The 22,694-nt window shown below is 43.0% G+C and overlaps 2 protein-coding genes across 2 annotated transcripts in view; one reads left to right on the forward strand and one right to left on the reverse strand.

Moving 5' to 3' along the window:
* The window catches only part of agrp (agouti related neuropeptide), a 30,845-nt gene extending 25,420 nt beyond the window's left edge, over positions 1-5,425 (reverse strand). Inside the window, exon 1 of the mRNA XM_036210711.1 lies at positions 5,290-5,425. The gene's annotated coding sequence lies outside the window, so the exon portion shown is untranslated. The remainder of the gene's footprint in view (positions 1-5,289) is intronic.
* The window catches only part of vps13c (vacuolar protein sorting 13 homolog C), a gene marked incomplete in the record, with an annotated part of 92,945 nt that continues 75,625 nt past the window's right edge, over positions 5,375-22,694 (forward strand). The window contains 28 exon segments of the mRNA XM_036210710.1: positions 5,375-5,507; positions 8,677-8,720; positions 9,394-9,436; positions 10,727-10,822; positions 11,551-11,652; positions 12,181-12,243; positions 13,182-13,256; positions 13,846-13,955; positions 14,062-14,121; positions 14,202-14,261; positions 15,328-15,408; positions 15,491-15,548; positions 15,928-16,055; positions 16,130-16,236; positions 17,827-18,001; positions 18,694-18,756; positions 18,835-18,970; positions 19,044-19,144; positions 19,263-19,405; positions 19,871-20,063; positions 20,187-20,301; positions 20,413-20,549; positions 21,268-21,400; positions 21,473-21,590; positions 21,667-21,799; positions 21,898-21,970; positions 22,062-22,162; positions 22,235-22,388. Coding sequence (XP_036066603.1) covers positions 5,408-5,507; positions 8,677-8,720; positions 9,394-9,436; positions 10,727-10,822; positions 11,551-11,652; positions 12,181-12,243; positions 13,182-13,256; positions 13,846-13,955; positions 14,062-14,121; positions 14,202-14,261; positions 15,328-15,408; positions 15,491-15,548; positions 15,928-16,055; positions 16,130-16,236; positions 17,827-18,001; positions 18,694-18,756; positions 18,835-18,970; positions 19,044-19,144; positions 19,263-19,405; positions 19,871-20,063; positions 20,187-20,301; positions 20,413-20,549; positions 21,268-21,400; positions 21,473-21,590; positions 21,667-21,799; positions 21,898-21,970; positions 22,062-22,162; positions 22,235-22,388 — 2,902 coding nt within the window.

A 22,694-nucleotide genomic window follows, 5' to 3' on the forward strand; every position in this document is an offset into this window, starting at 1 on the left:
ACAGTTCTATCTTTTAAAAATTGTTTGTATAAACCATTCTTTTTTTGCATACATTAATTAGTCTCTTTGTCATCCACTGATTTTTGTTGTATTGTTTCTTACTACAAGATTTAGTAGTATTGTTTATTATTCCTGTTCACGAAATGAAAATTATAGTTTTTGATTTGGAATTGTAAGCCCTTTCCTGGTTTCAGCCAGGTTTCTGATATTGCGATTATTTTGAAAGGTTTGTTAAATTGATGCAAGTATTCTTCTATACCTTGCTGATTTGCATATAAGCTTCTGCTGTTAAAATATATGATTGAGAGTTTGTGGTTAGGAAATGTATTTCTGTTGTATTCTTCTTCTGTGAAATAACTGCAGTGGTTTTCCAAAAAATTGAAAAAATTGACATCTGGATCAATGTCTATGTCCATGGTTTGTTATATTTTCTTTCTTGTTTAAGGTGTGTGCCGACCGTATGACACATCATAGTTGTATTCTATTTAAATTTATCAAGTTCTTCGATTTCTTTGATTGCTATTACTTTTGCTTGTTCAGGCGGGCTATTTAGTTTAATAAAAACTTTGGAGTTTGTTGTCCACGTTGATTGTATTTGGTTTTCTTTTCTGAGAAATCTAGCTTCTCTTGCGATGTCTGCATTTTTCTTGGTTAGATGCTCATTTATGTAGACGTTTGTTCCCTTTAGTTTTCTCCCTTGCTTCATGAGGGAATTTTTATTTTTCCTGTTTGTGAACCGCATCATTATTACGGATGAGTTGTTTCTCATTTTCTGTGGGGGGGGGTGGCAAGCTTCGATGTCATTGCTATTGACAGTGGCGCCTTTTTTATGAAAAAACTCTAAAACTTGCTGTTCTACAGATTCTTGCTCTGCCTGTCGTTCTGTTCCTTCATCTGCTGGTCAAACTGCCCAAGCATAGGAAGCTGGCTTGATTTCAATACCACATAAAATCTCAAACTAGCTCATCCTTTTAACTTCAAATGCACATATAGATTGTGAACGCCAATCAGGAGCACCTCCATGAATATATAAGAGGAGACAGCCTTTCTGGGTCGCCGACTCGGCATGGGTGTAGCCAGCCATGCGGCAGGTGGTGGTGGGGACAAAGGAGAAAGACGAAGTGCATGCAGGTAACTGCAGCACAGGCAACAGCCGGGGGTGGGGGAAGGGGCGCACTTCTGTTTTAATAAAATCTTTTGTTCAAATGTTTCACCAGAAGCTTTTCATTGGAGCTTCAAAGCATCCGGATTAGGTTCTTGTTGTGTACCGCATAGGGTTTGTTATTTACATGTTGTTACTGTATTTAAGTTTATTTTTTAGTGAGATGATCGTATAATAGTATCATAAACTTGTTTCAACCACTCCTGACATGACACTAAATCAAGAAACCTCATGTGTGTTATCAATCCTCCAAAATACACTCGTGTCAGATGACTGAGTAAAATATTGTCAGAATTGTTCATTATTAAATCAAGTTTAAAGCACATGTTCTTAACTTCTGCTGTACAGCAGTACCCATAGTTTCTGTTCAGAAGAAAGTTTTTTAAGTTTGAGTTTAATTAATTCATATAGAGCCTTTAAATGACCCTGGTCAAACATTAAAAGTTCAAAGAACAAAAAAAACAACAGATAAAATATTAAAAAGAATTACAGATAAAAAGTATAAATAAGTGACGTAAAAGGATTAAAAACACAAGATAAAAACAGAGCTAAAACAATACCAACCATCTAATGCTGTGTCAAATGCCTGGCGATAAAAGTGGGTTTCAAGAAGTTTTTTTTTAAAGAAATTAAACGAGGGAATAACATGTTAGGAGGTGCAAATAAATGTGCTACTTTGATATCGAATTTTATTTTGAAAGGAACTTGTAGCTGTCAGATTAAAATAAACCCAAATTTTTTATAACCTTTTGGAAAATATGCCACTGTCATAATCTAATTACTTTAAAAAGTTACATGTTATTGTACAATGTTAACATTTTTATTTTTTACAATAACTAGATATAACACGTGTGTCATAACTAAATTATACCATGGTCTGGGTGAATACTCGATTCTGATTGGCTGCTGGGTGTGCATTAAAAAGTGATAATGCACAGTAATAACGCACACCTAAAAAAGAAGTTCCGGTCACACAGACCAAACGTTCGATATCACTGCGCAGGCTTCTTTAAAACACGTTTTTCCTTCATCGTCTGGACAAAACAAGCAGTAATGGATGAACTTTCTCTCTGAACTGATGCTTTATTTAACTTATTGTAGCAACCAGCATTTATATTCCTCTATTTGTAAGGTAAATTAATCATGACAAATTGGTTATTCTCCTTCTCATAAAACAACACTCGACATGAAAGGTGCAGTCTTCTGTTTCACCACAAGAGGGAGTTTCTGCTTTTAGAGCAGCTCAGAAGAGCGAACCTGCCGTGAAATGAAACACAGACAGAAGCTGAATATGTTCTAGCTGCTCACTGAAGGATTAACGTCAGAAAAAGAAGAAAAATATCCTAATTTGTCCGGGTCTTTCTTTCAAAACAGCGACACTTTACCGCTGCAGCTGAGGTCTGTAACGGCTTCAGGCTTCATGCTGTGTTCCATATCACCATGACAACAAACCGCATCACGGATCAAATAGTCCGCTTTTTGTGAAAAATTAGCTAAACCAAAGGAATAACAAGAATAAAGTACTAAATATTGATTGAATGTTTATTTATTTTGTAAATGACCATGGTATAAGCGGGATAATACCCTCCAAAGAGTGCATTATGAGAAATTAACGCACTTCACGGAGGCCGCTTCGCCTCGGACGGTTTAGGCCTCCGCGTCGTGCGTTAATTTCTCATAACGCACACTTTGTCGGGTATTATCCCTTCCTCGTCTAATGGCTCCAAAAAATTGTTGTTTTGTAAATCTGAACTTGAATTATTCTGATCCAGATTTGAGCCTATCAACCCTCCCTGTGATTATTTCAAGTATAAATGAATAAACTCCAGGCTAGCTTCTGTGAATTTATATAAAAGAGCCAAAAGTGCCAGTCTTTTGAACAGCTCTTTGACAGGAACTGATCCAAAAGATTTGAGTCCCTAAAACGAACCATAAATCCCATCTCCAGCTGCAATGTAAAAGGGTTAACAGTTTTATAAATCTGAACAGTTTTTTGTATCATTTTAAAAAAGAAATAAAACAATTATCATTGTCTTACACTATTTTAATCCACTCTCTGCATCTGGCAAATGATGTCTGGACGCATACTGGTCTGCAGCCAGGTCCCCCTCACCCCTCGCTTACACCGCTAGCGTCACAGCTCAGTTGCGTGCGCCATAGTCTTTTTGTAACATTAAAAGAGCGAGAGAAACTTCCACTGCAGGCGTTCAGGTCCTGCGTCTGCGGACTGACCTCTGTGTCGCTGCGAATCCGTTTCGTTTGGTTCAAATTTTGACTGACGCTGCAGCTGATCGTCATCACTTTCTGTGAAGTTGGGGCTATTCACGACTTAAACCGGAAACCACGCGAGTGAATTTAAAGTGCATCCGGTATATTTTCAAATTAAAACAAACTTTCCGCTGAACTCGCCGGTTTCAGCGTGTCGTAAACATAACGTCATTTTCGGGTTACTCAAAGTGTGTTGCAGCACAGCGTTGTCAGTCATAACCATGGACAACGAGAAGCTGATCATAGAGATCCAGCACTACTCTGTCTGGGCTGAGCTTTCACAGGCTGTGGCTGGAGCCGCAGCCGGTGTAAGCCATCGGCTGTAGCTAGTCCACTCCCGCGACGCAACGAAGCCGTGAGGCTAGCGGTGTAAGCGAGGGGTCAGTTTCCCTTGCTGATTTGTGATAGCTTTTGTTTGCCACAATGGGGCTGTCACCGGGCCAAGCCCTGGGCTGCATGGCGCTTTAGGCAGAAAATTAATTTGGCCCCCCCACAGGGTCTTAGATCCAGATGTCCCAGCGGAGGATCTAACCAGGAAACTCTTGTGTTAAAAGCCAACGTGCTAACTAACTGCACCACCGATCTGCCAATGTTCACAAAGGAAGTAGGGGATTCCAACTGTTGAAAGAGTTGAGAAAAAAAAAACACTAGATCACCAGTTAAATCAATCTTTTTTTGACCAAAATGCAGAGGGGAGTGAATTTCCAAGCAATTTTGTATAAGCAGAGCAGACAAACCTCATTGGCTACCGGGACATGTTCCCCATGGGGGGACAGAGGGGACTCGACAACGTTCTTCAGCAGAAAAGACGTCACATCACCGTTACCTCTAAAGGGATCATGGGAAACATGTCCCAGTAGCAAATAAGCTCAAAGCCCCACCCCCATGTAAAATTAGGATCAGCTCAGCAGCGAAATCTCAAAAATCTGAATTGAAACTGAAAAAAAGAAAACTGAAGGAAAAATGAGAGAAACAAAAAAAAACAAAAGTTGAAAGTACAAATCAACTTTTTTAAAATGGTAACAGTTGGAGTTTTTTTTTTTATTTTAATTTTTATCCAAAAATTCAATAATTATTTCAATTTTTCAATGTGTTTTTTTTGTTAAAATTGCTATAAAATTTACAATCCCTGTTTTTTAAATTTTCAACCTTATTTTATATCACTGTAAGCAGATCCTGATTTGATCCCACAAACCTCTGCTTTGAGCCTGTGTTTCCTCATCTTCCCTTTTTTATCCTCAAAGTTTTAAAGAAGGACTAAAAGCAGCAACATGGCGCACCCCTCTCCTCCCCAACACAGTTTAGACAGCAGGAGCAACAAGAAGGGAGGGGCGCTGCACTGGAGACTTAGTGATTACTTCAAAATTTTGAATTATTTTATTGATAATTTTTAATTATTACTTTTTTATATTTTTACATGAAATGAGTGGTGCGTCATACTGTTTAACAAAAATTATAATGATATACAATTATTGAGATTTGGCGCCCCCTCCAGCAGATGGTGACCTAGGCGGCCGCCTAGTTCGCCTTTGCCAGGACCGGTGCTGGCTGTCACATCATGCACGGTCGGCTAGTCGCTCGTCCACGCTGAACAGCAGCAGATAGAGCAGGTGAGAGCACGTGCACCTCATGAGGCGTCGCAGCAGGTCCAAAAGCACCTTCACTTCCTGGGTGCGCAGTTGTCAGTCTGCCAAAGCACGGCCAGAGGAAATCCAGCCCGGGGCTCCGGCACCACACTGCTGCAAGTGGCAGAAACCCGCCACTGCCGCTGTTAGAGGCTGACGGAGGATGCTGGTCCAACTCCTCGGGAAGGGGTGTCATGAGGTAGAACAAAGACACTCCCTCCGCATGTGACTCACCTGACGGAGCTGCTTTTAAACGCGCTGTTAGCCGGCCGGGACCTGACACTGCCCCCGCCGCGGAGCTCTCCTGCACACGGTCCGAACGTCTCTGCGAGCCGTTCCGGAGCGAGCCGCCATGGTCTTCGAGGCCCTGCTCAGCGACACGCTGAACAGGTTCATCGGGGACTATGTGGAGAACCTGGACAAGTCCCAGCTGAAGATCGGGATCTGGGGAGGTGAGCTCCGCCGCTAGCTTAAGCTTGCAGCTAGCAGACGGTCCGGACTGCGTTTACAAGCGCGGCGCGTCCGAGTTTTCCTCAGAACGGACTAAGTTACCGACATGTTCTGGTAAAGGTTCTGAAGGTTCGGGAACACCGCTCCGTTCGGCATGAATGTCATCGTCTAATTAACGTGGAGTGCTTTGGTGAGACTTGAACTGCATCTCAGCGCAGGACAGTAACAGCGAATGTCACGTTGTCTTCCGGGGGGGGGGTGAAAACCACTCCGTCCACCGTGGACTTCCGGAACCGTTTACGGTCAGTCTGACCGCTGGTCGCTGCAGGACGTCTGCAGCAGGATCAGAGTGTTAGTGTCCAGGTGAACAGACTGTTTGGATTAAACGTCAGGTGTGATGCAAGGCAGTGCGCATGCGCCTTATCAGCTGAAAGCACGCGCGGCTACTGTGTTGTTTTTAGGGCTGCAGTGCTCTGTGGTTAGGGTTACCTGCGTGTCCACACCTGACCTGCGTGGGTGAGCCATGACAAACGGAAGTGAACTTATTCTTAGGGTAATTCTTGTAGATTTTCATCCTGTTTTTTTTTTTTATCTTTTAAACCAACATTTTTTGTCAAAAAAAGTTCTGTCTGTGTTTGGGCTAAATTTCTGGGTTTTGTTAAAAAACTAAACAAAAAATCCTATAGGGGGAGTACCATGATTTTCTTAAAGTCCCCTCTGATGAAGATCCTGTTTTTAGAGTTTTTATCATGTCTGTGTGTCATTTTTCTTCTGAAAGAGAACAAATGTAATAAGAAATCATTTTGATTTTACATTTCCGAGTATTTCTCCTTTTAAATCAATCAAAGTGTCTTGGACAGACTCTGTTTGAATGAATGATCTTCTTTCCATCAACAGCTCTGCTGCACATGCACTAAACCCTCATCTGTTCCTAGTGTCTAGTTCAGGTTCTGGAGAAGAGAAGATGGTATCTTCACATTGACTGCAGTCAAATGAGCCGCCGTTCACATTTCTGTGGTCAAATCAGCATCACTGGATTTTTGGTGTGAGTTTCATCCAATACTTACGGTAGCAGGACTGAGAACGCTGGAAAATCTCCACCAGACTCCACGGAGCTTCTTGATGTGACCACGGAAATGTGAACGGCGGCTCATTTGACCGCAGTTGGAAAGGATTGTAAATCAATGAAAGTTTGTTCCATGAAGATCTTCACTTCCTTGTCCCAGCTGACATCCAGCTCAAGACCATACAGCTGGACATTTATGTAGCAGCTGTGATGATTTACGCTAGTGAGACACAGAGCTACCATGGCTGGTTGGGGGTTGGGAGGGAGGGTGTCCGAGACAGAGCAGCTCGGCTCAGCTCCAAAAGCCACGCCCCCTCAGTTGAGATTTTGCAAATGCAGGCTTCAGATCTACATGAAAAAAGGCTTTTTAAGACATTTAGGTTGTGGGATTTGGGTTAAAAACTTCATAATCATAATTAAAACACTACTGAGAACGCCTACAGTAACAAACACCTGTTTGAGCTGGAATTTATTGAAGACAGGACACAACTGGAAGATAAATGGTATTCTGCATCTAAAATGAACGTTTTTTGCTGATCACCACTAGCTCTATGAAGAAATTGAGTGTTGGTGTTAGACTGGGGGCGGAGCCATCAGAGCAGACACTTCCTGAAAAGGGCGGTCTCACTCTGTGACATCAGATCGTGAGGACCCGCTTGTTTTCGTGGGTATGGGAGGGGCTGCTGTTGAGAGAGCAGGTTTTTAGAGGATTACTCAGAAATGCGTGAATGGATCAAAATACCGCTTTGGGTGTTCCTTATAGTGTGGAATGAACAGTAGAATACACTTAAAAGCTCAAAAAGTAGAATTTTCATGGTATGGCCCCTTTAAATCAAAATGAAAACATTTTTTGATGGTTTTAGTGATTTGGGTGTGAGCAGCCTTCAATTCCCAAAATGTTTGAGTTTGTCTCATTCTGCTTTCTCAGGTTTATAATCTCCATTTTTATAGCCACAGCTCGTTGTGTCACTCCTCCAATCGAGTCCCTTATCTAAGTTAAGGGGGCTCAATTATTTTGAAACAATATGAAAATGGGATGGCAGATGGAAACTGCAATCCTGACACTTTTCACTGTAGAAAAATCAAAGCACAGTTAACTTCAGAACTTTTTTTCGCAGACATGACTAACCTGTTTGAACTACCACTACAACGTAGTTACCAGTAGATCCCACTAGCTTGTTGGTATGTTCATGTGTAGCACACATGTGGCCATCCTGCTCCTGCCTGTCAGCCCACATTCCTTGTACTGCCTCCCTTGCTGTAGGGCCCGCCTTCTCGCTGCTCATGGAAAATCACCTGGTGGCGTGCAGCTCTGGACACTTGTACCACACGAGTAACTAGCAGTAGTTTTTCAGCAGCTAGCAGAAGGCCCAGGAGGCTCCAGACATATTTGCTGTTTGAATGAAAAAGCTCAGCATTTTGGTTTTACTTCTCTGATTGGACACCTGCCTGTTATTACCTGAATAACTAAAATGAGTGTGGGTGATCTCATGTCTTTACATCTAACTTGCAACTTCTTTCTCAGCAGCAACAACACACAAGTGTTGAGAACTGGCAGAGGAAGTGAATGAAGCCAAAGTTTCTTGTTAGCACACAGAAATGTTTCCCCTCATTGTTTTGTCACCTGGAAGTAATGTCTTTAATTTAATCTCGTAATCTAATTTAACCTGCCACAGACACCAGTGATGATAAAAAAAATCCTTGAAATAAAAAGTTCTTTTGGGATCCAGATGACCCACTTTAATGTAAACATGCAGAGGATAGCATGAGGGTTACGTGTCATATTTCGTCAGAATTCAAATGCGCTTGGTTATTATATTTCTGTGCACAAAGGCACATTTCTGCGATCCACTCGGTTTGCTCTGGGTGTCACGCTTCAGTCCTGAAAAAGCATTGGTGAAAAGAGCACAAACCTCTAAATGCATCACAAAGACTCCAGAAACTAAGACGAAGCCAGACGAAGTGTTCTCTCCCACTAATCACATGGGTGTCATGTGTCAACCGTTTTGGAGCACAGATCCTCAGGGATGAAGATCAGTCCTTCTTGATTTTCTGGTCTCTGGGGCGGGTTGATGCTCTCACTCACTACTCCTGTTTGTCTACAGGAAATGTTGTCCTGGAGAACCTGAAGGTGAAAGAAAATGCTCTGGTAAGTCCTGAAGATCACTGCAAGGCTTGGCCAGTCATCAGAGATACGGAGTCGTTCAACGTAAAAATAAATCGATTCCTCTCGGCCAACAAAGTCTTGTTAAAAAAAAAAAAAAAAAACTTTTAAGGTTTTTAAAATCATTCCAGGTAAATGTGATAGTTGAGATACTGGGACCTGCCCACCCACCCTCTCCATTCACAAAAACCTTACAGGAACAGGTGCACTAAATCCATCATGTGATCATGTGACCTTTCTAAAGCTACAATCGCCCTGGCTCCCCCTCCACTCCCTGCTCCTCTGCAGCCTGATCACATGACCACATGACTGCTTAGTGCCTGACGTGGTGAGGCGGTGCACGAGTCCTCTCAGAGACCCGGGTCAGACCTGGTACTGTAGGGTTGTGTGCAGGTCTGGCTCCCCCTCCGGCCTCGCATCACTTCTGCTTTCACTACTAAGGCTAGTGGTGCTGACTGTTCTGTTAAACCCAGATCCTATTCTGATCTGAACAGATCTCTGGTTCCTGTTCTGATTAGAACCTGAAACATAAATGAACATGCAGAACCCCCGGAGATCCGAGTGCAAACAGAGCATGTCTGCTTCACACATGATTCATTTGTCTTTAAGTTTCTTTGATGTTTGAAGCTGAAGCAGCTTTGATGTGTTTGTGTTCCAGAGCGAGTTTGATATTCCCTTCAAGGTGAAGGCTGGTCAGATCGGTGAGTATTCTCTTCTGTCACAGAGCAAAGCCTGTCCTAACCACAAAGTCTCATCTTTTGTTACTCCGGGCTGAAATAGACACATGGGCATTTATTCTCACCCACATCCACCCTGACATGTTGTAACGCAGGCACTAAACCACTTGCTGTAATGAACAGCATTTTTCAGACTTTAGTGCCTGTAGATCCTAGGGATGTAACGATTCAGTCAAGCCACAATTCAATTTGATTTTAAAATCAGTCTTAAAGTCACGATTTCGATTTTTTTCATTTTTTTTCTCATCATAATGAATTAATGGTATTTTAAGGTCAAGTAAGTTTTCTTTTTACATCAAACTGTCTGTTTTACTACTAACAGAAATGATTCAATACAAATAAACAATTATACAGAATACTGAAATGATCACAAATCTGTTCATTTTTGGTTCCCGAGAAGGACTAAGAAGACAAATAGTCATGAAGCTGAGTTTTCACCTGGAGTAAAAGTAGATTTTTGTTATGCTGGTACTAAAACAAGGATACTTTGACACACATGGGCGGGCAAAGCGGGAATCAAACCTGGAATTCTGATTAGGAGTTGACCCCCCTACCCCTGCACCACGGCTGCTGTTAATCTGCAAAGATTAACAGACCATGCAAAGATGAACAACTGAGAAGCCAATAAAGCCATAATTTACTTAAAAGCCCAATAAATGCATAAATAATTTGATTAATTTAGTTATTTTAAAGCTGAGTTAAAAGATGTGTCTTCAATTAACAGTTAAAGATCTCCGCAAAGGCAGAAACTCTTAGACAATTATTCTACAAATGAGGAGCTCAGTACTGAAAGGAGGCCTCGCCGTGAGTGCTGCTTCTCACAGTGGGTCTTTACCCACTGTGAGAAGCGCAGAACCAGAGGATGTCACTCAGGGTTTGATGGTACATGGCTCCATGTTGGTCTGATCTGAGCACAGCAGCTTCTCCAATCACTCTGAACCATGAAGGTGTTCATTAGCAAACTTCAGGCAAGGCTTCTTTAGCAAGACGTTAAACCATTTTGGCATAAACTGATGGTTTTCTTAGTGTTTGTGATCCCACCTGCTTTGAGATCATGAGCCAACTCCCACCGTGTTACACCATGCTCTAAAACGCCGTGTTGTGGCGTGCTCTAAAACGCCGTGTTGTGGCGTGCTCCAAGACGCCGTGTTGTGCCGTGCTCTAAAACGCCGTGTTGTGGCGTGCTCCAAGACGCCGTGTTGTGCCGTGCTCTAAGACGCCGTGTTGTGCCGTGCTCTAAAACTTGTCTTTCAGCGAAGCTGACACTGAAGATCCCGTGGAAGAACCTCTACAATGAAGCGGTGGTTGCCTCCATGGATGGGCTGTACCTGCTGGTGGTTCCTGGAGCCAGTAAGTGACACCCTCTAAATCTGTGGCAGTTGACGCCCCCTGCAGGTGGCTCAAAGACTTTCCATCGGGTGAACCCAGACCCACGCATCTTTGCCAAATGTTGACGGCATCCGTTCTCCCCATCTGGATCTGTAAATCCATTCACGCGGTTGATGCTCCCTGAAAGCTTTAGTGTTGTACAGTCCCTTACCTTTCTCTATGTTTTGTTCTACTTTTACATGCATATATAATACCTTAAAAATGTACATTTTTTTCTATAATTTCTATAATTTCTAAACTTTGAAATCTTTGTTAAAATCAGTTTTATTGTTGTGCATAAAATATTGTAATGATTGTATTACATTCAGTTATAGAGTGACATTGCCTAAAATAGAAAAAAAAAAAGCACAATTATTTTAAACAATTAGGGCTGTTGGATCAGTTTTTGTAACACTTTGATATATTCCTGTCCATGTTTTTGTACCTCTTTCAGGCAGTACTGTGAAAGTGCAAAGTGCAGTCGGAATTTTTGAGCTTTATTTTCAAAAACTGAGCTTGAGCTGCTTCTCTGATACATTGATTCCTGATCCCATTCATCGTTCTCTCTCACGCAAAGAACTTCAGCATCTCTTATTTCTCTGAATCCCTCTCATTTGCTGTCGTTCACCTCTTCTCCCTGGAACCTCACTCCTCCACTTGAGTTCCTCTTACCCAACTCATCTCTTTCTTGGTGCTTCCCGCCTCCTCAGCTGTCAAGTACGATGCATCGAAGGAGGAGCGTTACCAGCAGGAGGCAAAGCATAAGGAGTTGCAGCGCATCGAGGAGGTCCTGCAGATGGCCGCCAGCAGAAGTGAGTCCAGTTCACCCGCTTCACTTTTATGTACTTCTGTCTTCCTTCTTTTCTGTCTTCCCTCTGCTTATGGATGGATGACTCTGTCAAAGGGTCGTGCTTTTCCTGACCTTCCATTCAGACTGACAGCAGCCCCACATAAATCCCCTTCATTTTCAATATCGACTATAACTTTTATCAGCGACCACAAATTATGAGCTAAGCTGATAGGTTAACATGAATCATCACACCCTACCATCTACCCTCACTCTGGTTAAACATTGCTTGAGAAAACTGAATCAGTTTATCTCTTCCTCTCTGCTGGATTTTGATCAATACTTATGAGTCCTAAAGACTTCTAACGGTAAAAAAATGCTCCGTAGATTAGCAGGAAATGTGAAGATGAGCTGTGGAGACGGTAGCTTCAGTCACGTCATCTGGATCAGGAGCTGTCAGAGTGATCTTTGCAGATCAGTTTGAGCACATCCTGTGAGTGGCTGTGTGGATCTAACATGCTGTTCTTCCTGTTCATGCTGCGTTTGCTGTCAGCGTCAAACACTGGAGATTTGCTGTTCAATCTGGAAAGTGTTGTTTACAAGGAGCCCTGCAAGGGTAAAATACACAAAAACATACACACACCTCAGCCCTGAACTCCTAACTCAGCTAAGCAATGGCGTCTGTTTTAGTATCAGCTGTTATCATAAATGCAGGTGCAGCAGAAAGCTGACAAGAAGCAGGGGAGGAGCCTTATCACGCACAGACTGTTATTGGAGCTGACTCCTTGCTTATTCAAATACCACACCCTAACTATAACGCTTCACTTTTTACTTGTTTATTTGGACTACAAACTGTAGTTTATGTACATGAAGAAGTGGACAAGAAAACTACTCCAGTACTTATAACAAAAGAACTATTACTAAAGATTTTACTGGTAAAATGGAGTAAACTCTTCATAAGAAAAACAAGAAAGTTCAGTTCTGAAGGTAGAGGTGAGAGATATGGACATTTTTATAGCTCAATATAGCTATTTCTATGGCGTAAAAACAAAATCCATAATAGAATAAAATAAATAGTCATTGTTAAATACATAAACCAATCGGCCGATCTTTCACCCCTCCAGCAGTCTATACTGAGTGAGTATAGACGTGAGTCTTTCATGATACTATTGTAGAAAAATTCACTTAGAGACCACAACTTTTCTCAATGTTTCCCCATATATATGACCAGTTTTCCTCTGTACAATTTGCGCAAATTGTACATAGCAGCAATGTGATGCAGCCTTGAGAGGGAAATGTGTTCATTTGCTGGACATTTCACAAGAAGATGAATGTTCTTAGAAATGAGACATAACTCAGTACTTTAATAACTCATCTAACAAAACGCAGCTGCTGTGGTTTGTTAAAATGAGAAACTTATAAGGTTGCTAGTAGGGTTGTAGACGTCAAGTCTGTTAGAAGAATGTGGAGGTGCTGCTGCTGCTGCTTGCTGTGTCTCTCTGTTTTGGGCTTTTCTCTCTCTAACTGCTGTGTCTCTCTTTAATGCTGCCAAAGTCCAAAAAGGACATAAAAAACTCAAAAAGCATAAAAAAGGTTTGAAGAAGTTGAAACGCCGTGAAACCAAAGCAGGTAAGTTTCAAGCTTTATGGCTGAATGTGTGAACACGTGGATGGAGTAAGTTGACATTGGAGGACGGATGGAGAGATATCTTGATGAACGGATAGTGATAGATAAGGTATACATGGAGTAATGAACGGACAAATGGAAGAATGGAGGGCTGTATGAGTTAATGGGTGAATGGATGGAGAGATGTGTAGATGGATCTACCGTAGATCAGGGGTGTCAGAATCCAGGCCCAGACAGCCAGGGTCCTACATGCTTTCAACCAACCTGTTGTTGAAGATCTTTATTGGTCAAACACACCTGCAGCAGGTGAGACAGGATTTCTGGAAAACCAGAAAACCTTGGTTTCCAGGTGGCTGGCACTTGAAATCTGGAGTTTGACACCCCTGGTTTAGAGGACGGACGGATGGACGACACCTTCAGATACAAGCTACTTTAAATGCAAATGACTGATATTGAATGTAATATTCTTTTAGAAAAACTTGTACCTTTTTGGAAAATACGTGCTCTGTAAGGATACTGCCCGCCTGGTCTGAGACCGACCCCCCCCGTTCAGGTGTTAGATCCCTCCTTTTATTGTTCCTGGTTGTTTCAGACAACCCTAAGGCAGAGAAGAAGGACACTTTCGTGGAAAAACTGGCCACTCAAGTGATTAAAAACCTGCAGGTGAAGATCAGCAGCATCCACCTGCGCTATGAAGATGACGTGAGTACTGACCAAGGTTCTGGCTGTAACACTCACAGTTTTGGGGTAGAAGAAGTGAGTGGTCAGTAAACCAGTGTGATGCCATAGCTGCAGTGATCTGTTTCAGCTGTCAGACCCACAGCGGCCCCTGTCCATAGGAGTCACCCTGTCCGAGCTGAGCCTGCAAGTATGACCTTCTACATCATACACTCGGTTACCTCCACACAGGTGAAAGAGCTGCTTACGTGTTTTCTTTTTATCTTCTAGACTACAGATGAAAACTGGAAGTCTTGCATCTTAAATGAAGCAGCAAAGATCATCTACAAGGTGAGGACTTCTAAACTCTGAAACATCCTCTGCTTTCTAGTAGCGCTTTGTAGACGTAAGCATTATTGGATTGATCGTCATCATATCCATAAAGATGCGACTTAATTATCCAGCTTCAAACTGTTGAGTTTTTGGCTTAAGGGAACATGATGATGTAATGCACTTGGATCAGGGGGAAGCATAAACATGGCTTTCTGAACCAATGGATAAAGTCAAAGTCAACACTGCTCACTCACATGGATTTAACTGACAGTTGGCTGGCTTGAAGAGACAGTACAACCTGTACAAGACTTTAAATTCTACTTTTTGAGGTTTTAAATGCATTATACTGTTCATTCCTCACTATAAAGAACCTCAAAACGGTATTTTGATCTGTTCATGGATTTAAGAGTATTCCTCTATAAAAATCTGCACTGTCTGCAGCAGCCCCTCCCATACCCACGAAAACGAGCGGGTGGAAACGTGCTGATGTAAGATCGATGCCAACAGCTCCTTCCAGGAAGAGTCTGCTCTGATAGCCCCAGACTAACGCAACACTCAATTTATCCCCTTATCCAGTGATGATCAGCAGAAAACTTTCAATTTAGATGCAGAACTAAAGTGTCACTGAACCCCACTGTGCTCCCAGTGATTATGGGTTGGCACCCTGCATGGCTTCAGAGCCACCATCAGTGACTGTGTATGTGCATGGGTGAGTGGGACTAATCTGGGCTTTAAGTCTTAATCAATGTTAAAAATCTTCATTCCTGACCATTCTTGATTTCGAGCATGTCTATATCTGGTATTTACCTCTGCATCATTTAGTTATATTAAATATGTAGCATTACCTGCTGCTTTACAAACATGACAAATGCATGTTTGTTGTTTCCCTCAGAGTTCAGAAACACCATCTGCATGTTTGTTGCAGATTCAGAGGTATATTCATTATCAGCAGCTGCAAAGTCAAAGCAGAACATGATCTGAATGATTCCACGCGTCCGCACACCAGTGATGCTGCATGGTGAAGGGGATGGAGACGGCTTTCTATGCTGCAGTTTGAATGTTGATGTGTTTTTATCTCTGCCAGCTCGGTCGTTTGGAGTGTCTTTGTGCCTACTGGAACGTCAAAAGTCCCATGTTCTATAAAGGATCATGGGAAGACATTGTGGTAAGTTAATACACTCTGATTCTGACGTGAACTGAAGAACCAGGAGAAACCACGTTTCCCTCCTTTGCCTTCTTCTCTGCAGGACAAGCTGAAGGGTGGGATCAGCACTAAAGAGCAAGAGTTACCTCATTATCAGTACAGTGAGTCTTAGTCTGCACCAGCAGTCATGTTAGTAATTAGATCATGTGATCCAACAGACTGTTAGTTGTCTATACAGGTGCTTTTGTTTTTTTTGTTTTTTTTTTCTGGTGGAGTGGGACCACAGTGGGTCAGACTGGATCAGTCATGTAAACATGAGGCATTTTCTGTTTTTTTTTTAGTCCTGTCAGACCCCTTAAACCCGCTGCTGCATCTGTCCCTCAGTCTCATAATCTGTCCTCCTCCCTGGAAACGGGGATGGTAGCTTTTAACTCTTCAGGTGTTGTAGAAACAGGTGGCTTTCCCAGTGAAAATAGAAAGGCCACATGAGATACTGCTTCCTGCCAGAGGAACTCTCTCCATGACTGTCTCTCTCTGCAGTCTTCAGGCCAGTTTTTGCCTTTGCTAAGATATGCATCAACCCGAACGCCGAGCTGGAGTTGAGCTCCCCAAAGGTCAATCTTCACTTAGAGGTCCAGAACATTGCTCTAGAAATGACAAAGCCACAGGTAGGTATGAGTCGGTGCTAAGGCGAGGGTGAGCAGAGCCAGGCCAGACCGCTCTGTACTCTGTGTCTCTGCAGTACCTGAACATGGTGGAGCTGCTGGAGTCCATCGACCGCATGGTGAAGAACGCTCCTTACAGGATGTTCAGACCTGAGGTCCCTGTTCTGAAGAATGCCAGGACTTGGTTAGTTGGGTCCATTCTCACTGCATGCAGCTGAATGTGAACGTTTGTGTCAACAGCTGTTTGATTCTATCCAAGCTTGCATAGAGGAGCAAAACAGACAACCTAGAAATAAAAAGCACAAGTCTGCCTCACAAACACTCATTCACAAACTAGTGATAGTTCAATGAAGTTAGACACACGGAAAAGCTGTCACATTCTAAAGTAAGCAAGTGGTACAATGTCACAATATTGTGGTACAATACTTTTTCTGAGGAATCTGATTAGTTTCTGTCCATGTGGAGAGGCCTCACGAGTCTGTAGTAAGCAGACTTTTATCACTCTTGGTCGGGGGTCGGCGACCTTTAACAGTAAAAGAGCCGTTCTGGCTTTTTTTTTCTACTCATCAAAACCTAGAAGGAGCCGCATAGTCTTACTTTAGCCTTTAAGAAATTTGAATTTGCATTCAGGACCTTCTTTTTTTTTAATAAAAATGTATTATATCTTTTAAGCACAAACAAAAGCTAAAATATAAAAAACTAGCATCTCTCAAAATGTGAAATGTTTTTTATTCATTTATTTATTTTTATATGTTGTTACCTTTTACCTTAGTAGATGCCTAATTAGCCAAAAAACAAACTTGTTGCTTAATTACTAGCTGAAGTCCAAAATAGCCTAAACTTTTGCAGTAAACTAAATTAGTCAAAACATTGGCCTGTTGCTAACACATTAGCTAAAATCTAAATTAGATTAAAAACCCTAGTAGATAACAAATTAACCTAAAATGTTAGCATATTGCTAAGATATTAGCTGAACTCCAAATTGGCATAAAAAACTCAATACAGGCCAAATTGCCTCAGAAAAAGCTATCTCGATGCTTAATTACTAGCTTACCTCTAAAATAGTCTAACATTCCTCAGTAAACTAAAGTAGTCAAAAATGTTAAACTGTTGCTAAAATAGAAGCTAAACTCTAAATTAACCTTAAAACCCCAGTAGGTGACAAATTAGTCCAAAATATTTCCATGTTGCTAAAATTTTAGCTAAACTCCATTTTTTTTCAAATAATACTTTAAAAGATAAAAATATATTTCATGAATATATTTAAAGACTTGTTGCTAATCTACTTAAAATGTTGAAATTGGAAGACTTTCTTATTTATTTCCTATGGGACATAATTTGCTCAATATTACAAATACTATAAAGCTTATGAATACCAAAAATACAAGCAGTAATGTCCTGAACAAGCTGAATGTTTTGATAGTAAGATTGCTGAAATGGCTGAAAGTGTGATTGAGTTTTTACGTGCTGAAAAACATGCAGAAAGGAGCAGGAGAATCACTACAGTGTGAATGCTTTAAAGCATTCACACAATAAATGCTAATTAAGTAACCCTTACTTTAAAAAATGACTATTTTATTTTACTTCAGCCAGAGAGCCTCCATGGAGAGATAAAAGATGTGGCTGTGGAGCTGCAGGTAGCAGAGCCCTGCTCCTGGTCATGATGAATACATGTATCCGTCCATTATCTACACTCCCATGTTTGTTGTTAACCACCTCCCCACCGTACCCCCTCACATGAAGAGTTAAAGTATACACATCTCTTCTGCATCAGGTGGAAGTACAGCATCAACAGCATCATGGAGGTTCACATTCGGCGCGTCAGTCGCATGTGGGCGTGGTCAAGCATCCACGGCCATCGCAGGAACCTGAAGGCCTACAAAACTGCTTACAAGACCAAACTCTTAGCCCAAAGCAAGACAGGCCCAGACACTGAGCGGCAAATCCAGGTGAGCAACACCTGAACTTAGAAACAAAGAGCTGAGACAACACAATCTTCTTCTGAGAAACGTACAGCTGAAAGCTACTTTTCAACTGTGGCGACAGGAGGAGCTTTCAGAATTGGGAAACTAATCACAAAGTTATTTAGAAATGAACTAAGTTTCTGAAAATCTGTTCTTTTCTTTGAAAGTTTGTTTCATTTTCTATGTTTCCATTTCCCTAAGCATTGTAACTAAGTCCAGAGGGATGAGCTGTGTTCAGTAAAAGACATGGAAACTGAATAAACCTGTCTGGAGAAATTGGGTTCTGAGCCCAAACCGTTCGTGGGACTGAGCCCAACCTCCTTTGTTACAGACCACATCCAAAATTGGTTCCTTCAAGTTGGAGTTTTTCAAGCACTAAAAGGTGGCTTGATTTCTCCAAGTAGGAGAGCTCCTGCTCCACGTTGAGGACTTCTAGTGTCTTGGGGTGTTGGCAGGATGGAGCATGAGACTGAAATGAGATCAGCCAGGTGAAGATCTGCTCCACAGAAATGACTGGAGCAGGAGGACACTTAGAAAAACAACCATTCCTCTTAGACAAATAACCAAAAACAAGCAACAGCAAAAAGCTACTGGATGTTGGAGAATCTGTCCTTGAAAGGACAGATGGAGGTTTGAATGTGACTTATGCTTTACCTTCTATCCGTTCATCCCTCCAGGATCTTGAAAAGGTTCTAGATGTGTTTAACATCACCTTGGCCCGGCAGCAAGCGCAGATGGAGGTAACACTTGCTTCAGTGTTTGCTTGTGGATTTGAGGCTGGGACTGTACTGACCGTCAGCTGAACTGGTTTTGTCCAGGTGATCCGATCCGGACAGAAATTAGCTGCGAAGAAGGCCGCAGGCCAGAAACAGGGTGGTGGATTCTTTAGTGGCTGGTTTGGAAGGAAAACAAAGAAGGAAGATCAGGAGCTTGAGGAGAACCAGGATGAGGAGAGTGAGTGATGTTCATATAAAGGTTTTTCTTTTTCAGTCTTTGCTGGGTTTTGATGGTATTCTCTGTGGTTCAGGTTCAGGGCTGGACCAGCTGATGACACCCGAGGAGAAAGAGAAACTCTACACAGCTATCGGCTACAGTGGAAGCTCCCACAATCTGTCTTTGCCCAGACAGGTACCGACTTCAGCTCATGACACTCTTGACACTCATGACACGCTCTGCTGCAGCTGCTGTGTGACGCTACACTGATGCTCCTGTGGGGAGAAGCTGATGTGAAGGCATGTCTTCTCAGTACGTAGCCGTGGTCGTCACCTTCCAGCTGCTCAGGACTTCGCTCATACTGAGAGAGCAACATGGGATCCCAGAGATCATCAAAGTCCAGATGATCAACCTCAGCACCAAAGTGTCTCAGAGGCCTGGAGCCCAGGCTTTCAGGTAAGGAGCTGCTCGCCTCCTTCTCAGCAGTGTCTTCTGGGTAGACTAGAGTAGAGCAGAGTGTACCACATTAGAGTAGACTGTAGTAGAGTGAACCAGATTAGACTATGCTAGAGTAGAGTATACTAGACTAGAGTACAGTAGAGTAGAGTAGCATATGGAGAAATTCAGTTGTCCAGTTAGCATACGATTACACATAAGGAAACAAAAATAAATTACACTAATTACTCTAAAAAGAATATTATGTAAACCAGATTAAAAACAATATATGCATAGATAAGTGAATTACAATTTTGCTTTAAAGACCAAGAATACAAACAAATAAAACGATCAGATGAAATAAGATCCTCCATCAGCAGTGCTTGTTAAGAAACCTTTAGCAGCCGGATGAAAGACTTTGTGAACTCCGACGCTGCTGTCTGGCAGAGGAAGAGTGTTTGACCGGAACTGTGTGCTGTGCTGCAGGGTGGAGATGGCGCTGGAGCACTGGTATGTGACAGGCCTGCAGCAACATGGCGAGGTGCCCTCTCTCATTGCCTCAGTGGGGGACTCCTCCTCTTCTCTGCTGAGTGTAGTGTTTGAGCTGAACCCTGAGGAGAGCACAGGCGACCAGCTGCTCAGAGTGCACTCTCAGCCTGTAGAGATCATCTATGATGCGGTAATCTTTGCCTTTCCAGGTTTATTCAGAGCACAACTTCCTGTTTTCCAGCCCATCCCTGTTGCCCTTTATACATGGCATGAAAGGAGCTGACTTTGATAGATTTTTCTCCTTGTCCTCCAGTTGACAGTCAACAGCATGGTGGACTTCTTTAAGACAGAGAAAGGTGTGGACCTGGAAGTCCTGACCTCTGCAACGCTGTCCAAACTGGAGGAGATCAAGGAGAAAACTGCAGCAGGTCTCTTCTATCAGCTCTCTTAGTTGTCTGACATCTGCAAGCTTTAACTGCATCTGACATCAAGCCAGTGTTGGTCCACAGCTGACCTTTGATGGCTTCTGGTTTTGGCAGGTTTGTCCCACATCATAGAAACCCGAAAAGTCCTGGACCTGATGATTGACCTGAAACCATCCTACCTGCTATTACCAAAGTCGGGCTTCTACAGCGCCACCGCTGACCTTGTGGTTGTGGACTTTGGTAACTTCCAGGTCAGTCCTCGTCTGTCATGTTAGCAGTGGTGGGAGTCTTCGGCAGACTCAGCTGTCTGATTCCCACGAGAGGCGGAGCAGACTCACTGTTCAGTCTATGTTTTGTGGTCCCAGCTGAAGCATTTCTGACGCTTCAAAGAGTTTTTAGAGATGGTGACAACCACAGAAAATATGCATGAAAAAGAAGAGCAACCAAGACTTGAAACCAGAGCGTGCTGTTGATTCATGGCCTACATGTTTTATTGCCTTTCTCAAAGTGTTTTTGCTGCTTATGAAGGAAAGTTGATTCTTGTCTGAGGAGGTTTTTTATTGCGTTTAAAGATGATCTGTGTCAGGGTGAGGCTCCAGGTGACATGGAGTTTGCCACAGAGTTGTATTGCAGGTGTTTCAGCGTGAAGGCAGAAAACTTCACAGATGAGCTGCTTCTGGTTCTGGTTCCGGTTCTGGAGGTCTGAGCTTTGGTGGAGGAAGGCCTCCATGTGTCTCAGACTTAAACCTTTATTTCTAGTTAATTCTCTTATCTAGAGATGAATGAACAAGGTTTGACTGATCGGTTGAAAGTGGAGCAGGTTTTGGCTGTTTCAGCTTGAATGCCAGAGGATGCTGAAGACTTTGAAAGCGTCTTGCTGTAGGAGGAGGATCATTCCAGCTGCTAGCTCTAGTGGTGTGAGCATGGACAGACTTTTAATTCTGGAGGAGTTTGTTTATGTTTGTGCAGCTGCACAGCGTGGAGCAGAGAACCCCCCCCTCGTCTTCTGCTTCCTTCTCGTCTCTGGAGGACATCATGGATCGAGCCTACGACAGATACAAGGTGCAGCTCAGGAGGGTTCAGGTGCTGTACAGCAAGTCAGGTACAGATACATGCATCTACGCTGGCAGACAGCTGCTGGTCACACTTTATGGACTGAGTGATCCGCCTCCAGGTGTGGCCTGGAAGTCGGCTCGTCTCCAGAGCTCGTCAGTGCAGCACATTCTCCATCCCATGGACATCAGTCTCCAGCTGGACAAGTGCATGGTGGAGAAGGATGTGAGGATGCCCAGGTGGGTGGCTCCGTTCTTGAGTGTGCTTACTGCCACGTTCCTTCATCCACAGAAACAATTTTTGTTGGTTCTTCAGCTTTAAGGTGTCGGGCGAGCTGCCGCTGCTGCATGTTCGGATCTCAGACCAAAAGATCCTGAGTGTTGTGGAGCTGATCAACAGCATTCCTTTGCCACACACGACCTCTTCTGCTGTCCAGCCAGCAGGGAAGGTACTCGTGCAGCAGTCTGCCTGCTTCCTTCTTCAACACTGTGACTGATGTGGGAACGGTTCAATCTTATTTTAGCTGTGATGTGATCTTCCCTGCAGGCAAAGTCTTTGGTTGATGCCAGACCACGGGGGCTCAGCTTAGACTCCACCCTTCTTGAGGCAATAGAAACAGGTCAGAGAGTTTCGTACTGGTCCCGTTTGTGGTAAACATCACGATCGACGTCTCTGATCTGTGTCTTTGCCGCCATGTTGTTTGGGTCTAGACTCAGATGGAGATGTAAGTGAGAGATCGACCGATGAAGACCACCAGAGCTCTACTCTGGAGGAGCTCACCACGGTCTCCTTCAAGTTCGAAGTGGGAGAGGTGTGTTTATTTTCTCCTGAGTTCAAAGGGGCGGGGTTATCTGCACCTGTGAAGCATGTGTGGTGTGTTCAGGTGCTGGTGGAGCTGAGCCGGCAGATGGACCAGGAGAAGGTCATCCTGTCCTTCAGTGTCAGCCAGCTGGGGGCTGCAGGGAAGATGCGGCCCTTCGATCTGAGTGTCACGTCTTACCTGCGTAGAGTCCAGCTGGACTTTTGTGACGTTCCAGGTAACTGAAGTATTTCTCTCCAAAGCAGAACCCATTCTCTGAGGAGTTGGACACAGACAGAAATCTGCTGAGTTGATTTCACTGTGGTAGAGCGACTGTCCTTTCTGAAGGACAGCTTCATTTTCCACGTCTGTGGGAAACATTATTTTAAAGAGAACATTTGGATTTAGTCATTAGAAAACAACAGCAGAAGTGCTGTTGACTACAACCCAAAAAAGTGCAACAACACTGCCCAGTCCAGCCACGCTGGAGCTGCTTCTCTACACCCTGATGTTCTGTCCTGCTTCACTGAAGCTCAAGAGCATT

This window comes from Oryzias melastigma, unplaced genomic scaffold (genome assembly GCF_002922805.2).
Source record: "Oryzias melastigma strain HK-1 unplaced genomic scaffold, ASM292280v2 sc00184, whole genome shotgun sequence".
NCBI lineage: Eukaryota > Metazoa > Chordata > Actinopteri > Beloniformes > Adrianichthyidae > Oryzias > Oryzias melastigma.